Below are 2,506 nucleotides of genomic sequence, written 5' to 3'. Positions count from 1 at the left end.
GTCCCCTGGGATGGGGACAGGACACTTGGGTCCCCTGGAGACAGGACATCAGGATCCCATAGGGTGAGGACAGGACATCTGGGTCCCCTGGGGACAGGACATCTCATCCCATGGGGTGAGGACAGGACATCTAGGTCCCCTGGGATGGGGACAGGACACTTGGATCCCCTGGAGACAGGACATCTGGGTCCCATAGGGTGAGGACAGGACATCTAGGTCCCCTGGGGATAGGGCATCCCATCCCATGGGGTGAGGACAGGACATCTGGGTCCCCTGGGGATAGGACATCTCATCCCATGGGGCAAGGACAGGACATCTAGGTCCTCGGGGGACAGGACATCTGGGTCCCATGGGGCAAGGACAGGACATCTAGGTCCTCGGGGGACAGGACATCTCATCCCATGGGGTGAGGACAGGACATCTGGGTCCCCTGAGGACCGGACATCTCATCCCATGGGGCGAGGACAGGACATCCGAGTCCTCTGGGGACACGCGTGGGGGAGGTCCCTGACCTGTTCTCCTCGGGGATGTGCAGGGCCATCATGACGAGGGGGTCGACGCACTCCACCATCCAGCCGTGGCGCTCGCTGACGCGGGCCATGTCCACGGACAGGAACTCGTTGGGCATCCGGCTCCAGGTGACCGGCGTCAGGAGCTGGATGACGAGCCGCGGCGGGCACTGCGGCTCCGGGTTCTTGCGCTCGCTGTGGAACATGGCGGCCGAGATGGGCATGATGTTCTGCGGGGACACGGAGGGGTGTGAAGCACGGGACCCAGGCGTCCGGGGCCGCCCTGCAGAGACCCCGCCAGCCCCCAGGCTCCCCTCGCTCCATCCTACAGGTCCTGCTACCTCCTGGAGGACCCGTGCTCACCTTGAGCTTGCCCAACTCAAACTGGATGACGTTCTGGCTGGTGGGGAGGGCGAAGACGGCCGGGAAGAGCTTGGTGTTGGGCTCCACCTGGCAAGGACAGAGCTGCTGAGACCAGGAATGTGGACAGGGAACCAAGGATGGGACCAGGGATGGAACTCCCCCAAGCCCTCGTGGGGGGCCGGCTCACTTGGAAGAAGGTGTTGATCTCCTTGCCGTTGGCCGTGAAGGTCATGAGCCCGGTGGCCAGGTCCACGAGGCAGCCGATGACGAGGTCGGTGTGGCTGACCCGCGCCTGCTGCGTGTTGCTGGCGAACTCCCCTCCCCAGACCATGTAGCAGTTGCTCCGCTTGATGCTGCGGGGGCAAAAAGGGGGGCGATGGGGGGTGGGGGGGGACCTTCCCCATCANCCCCATCACCCCCCCCCCCCCAGACCCAGACCCTTCCCCATCACCTCCCCAGGAATCCCAGTCCTGGACCCTTCCCCCATCACCCCTCCGGGGGACCCCAGTCCCTGCCCCATATCGCTGGTCCCCCCAGCCCCATGGCATCCCCGTGCCGCACAGCGGTACCTGTCGTGCACGTTGCCCTTGTCATCGCCCATGGTGACGGTGACAGTGCGGACACGAGAGAGGTCGAAGGCTGCGTCGTGCTGGTGGTAGTCGGGGGTCACCCAGCCGACCCACACGCATGTGGGCTCCTGCCCCGCGAAGATCCGCACCGAGTAGTAGTACTGGGGGCAGAGAGGTGAGCGAGGGGCTGGGGCCGCGGATGGGGATCATGGGGCACAGGGATGCGGGATGGGGGACAGGATGGGGACGGAGATGTGGAGATGGGGACCACGGGGCATGGGGATGTGGGACAGGATGGGGACGGAGATGTGGGGATGGGGACCGGGACTGAAGGATGGAGACCTTGCAGGGATGCGGGATGCCAGGCATGGGGACACCAGGGCTTGGGGACACCAGGATGGGACCAGGGTGCTGGGACGGGTACCACGAGGTGCCAGTGTGGGAGTCAGGGTGCCAGGATGGCGTTGGGAAGCCAGGATGAAGCACTGGGATGATGGGATAGGATTGGGGTACCGGGAGAGGGATGCTGGGATGAGGGATGCCGGGACAGGGGATGCCGGGACAGGGATTGGGGTACCAGGGTGGTGGGGTTCGGGTCACCAGGATTGGGGTGCCGGGATGGGGGCTGACCCCCACCTACCGTGGTGGTGTTCATGATGACCTCGGGGTCGTCGCGCTCGTCGGGGACCACCTCCTCCTCGAGGCGGGGGACGGTGGGCACCGCGGGGGGCGGCGCGAAGGGAGTCTTCCTCGCCTTGAACAGGAACCTGGAGGGCACCAGGACTGAGGGGGGGGCCAGTCCCATGCACCCTATAGCAGCACCCCCCCAATAGCCCTGCTCAGCCCCTAACCGTGTCCCCCACATCCCCACCATGGGGCAATGACCCCCAAGACCTCACCATGGAGCACCACCATGTCCCCACCATGGGGCAATGCTCCCCAAGACCTCACCATGGAGCACCACCATGTACCCACCATGGGGCAATGACCCCCAAGACCTCACCATGGAGCATTCCCATGTCCCCACCATGGGGCAATGACCCCCAAGACCTCACCATGGAGCAT

General features: G+C 65.2%; 1 protein-coding gene across 1 annotated transcript in view; it reads right to left on the bottom strand.

Annotated features, from left to right (window-relative positions):
• LOC112961560 (ryanodine receptor 1-like) overlaps positions 1–2,506 on the bottom strand; it is a gene marked incomplete at both ends in the record, with an annotated part of 77,125 nt that overhangs the window by 39,832 nt on the left and 34,787 nt on the right. The window contains 5 exon segments of the mRNA XM_026056883.1: positions 513–739; positions 873–959; positions 1,060–1,225; positions 1,442–1,602; positions 2,082–2,208. Coding sequence (XP_025912668.1) covers positions 513–739; positions 873–959; positions 1,060–1,225; positions 1,442–1,602; positions 2,082–2,208 — 768 coding nt within the window.

Source organism: Apteryx rowi, unplaced genomic scaffold (assembly GCF_003343035.1).
Source record: "Apteryx rowi isolate R43461 unplaced genomic scaffold, aptRow1 scaffold_1334, whole genome shotgun sequence".
Classification (NCBI taxonomy): domain Eukaryota; kingdom Metazoa; phylum Chordata; class Aves; order Apterygiformes; family Apterygidae; genus Apteryx; species Apteryx rowi.
The sequence above is the reverse complement of the archived record's forward strand: the minus strand, read 5'-3'. Positions and strand labels throughout refer to the sequence as shown.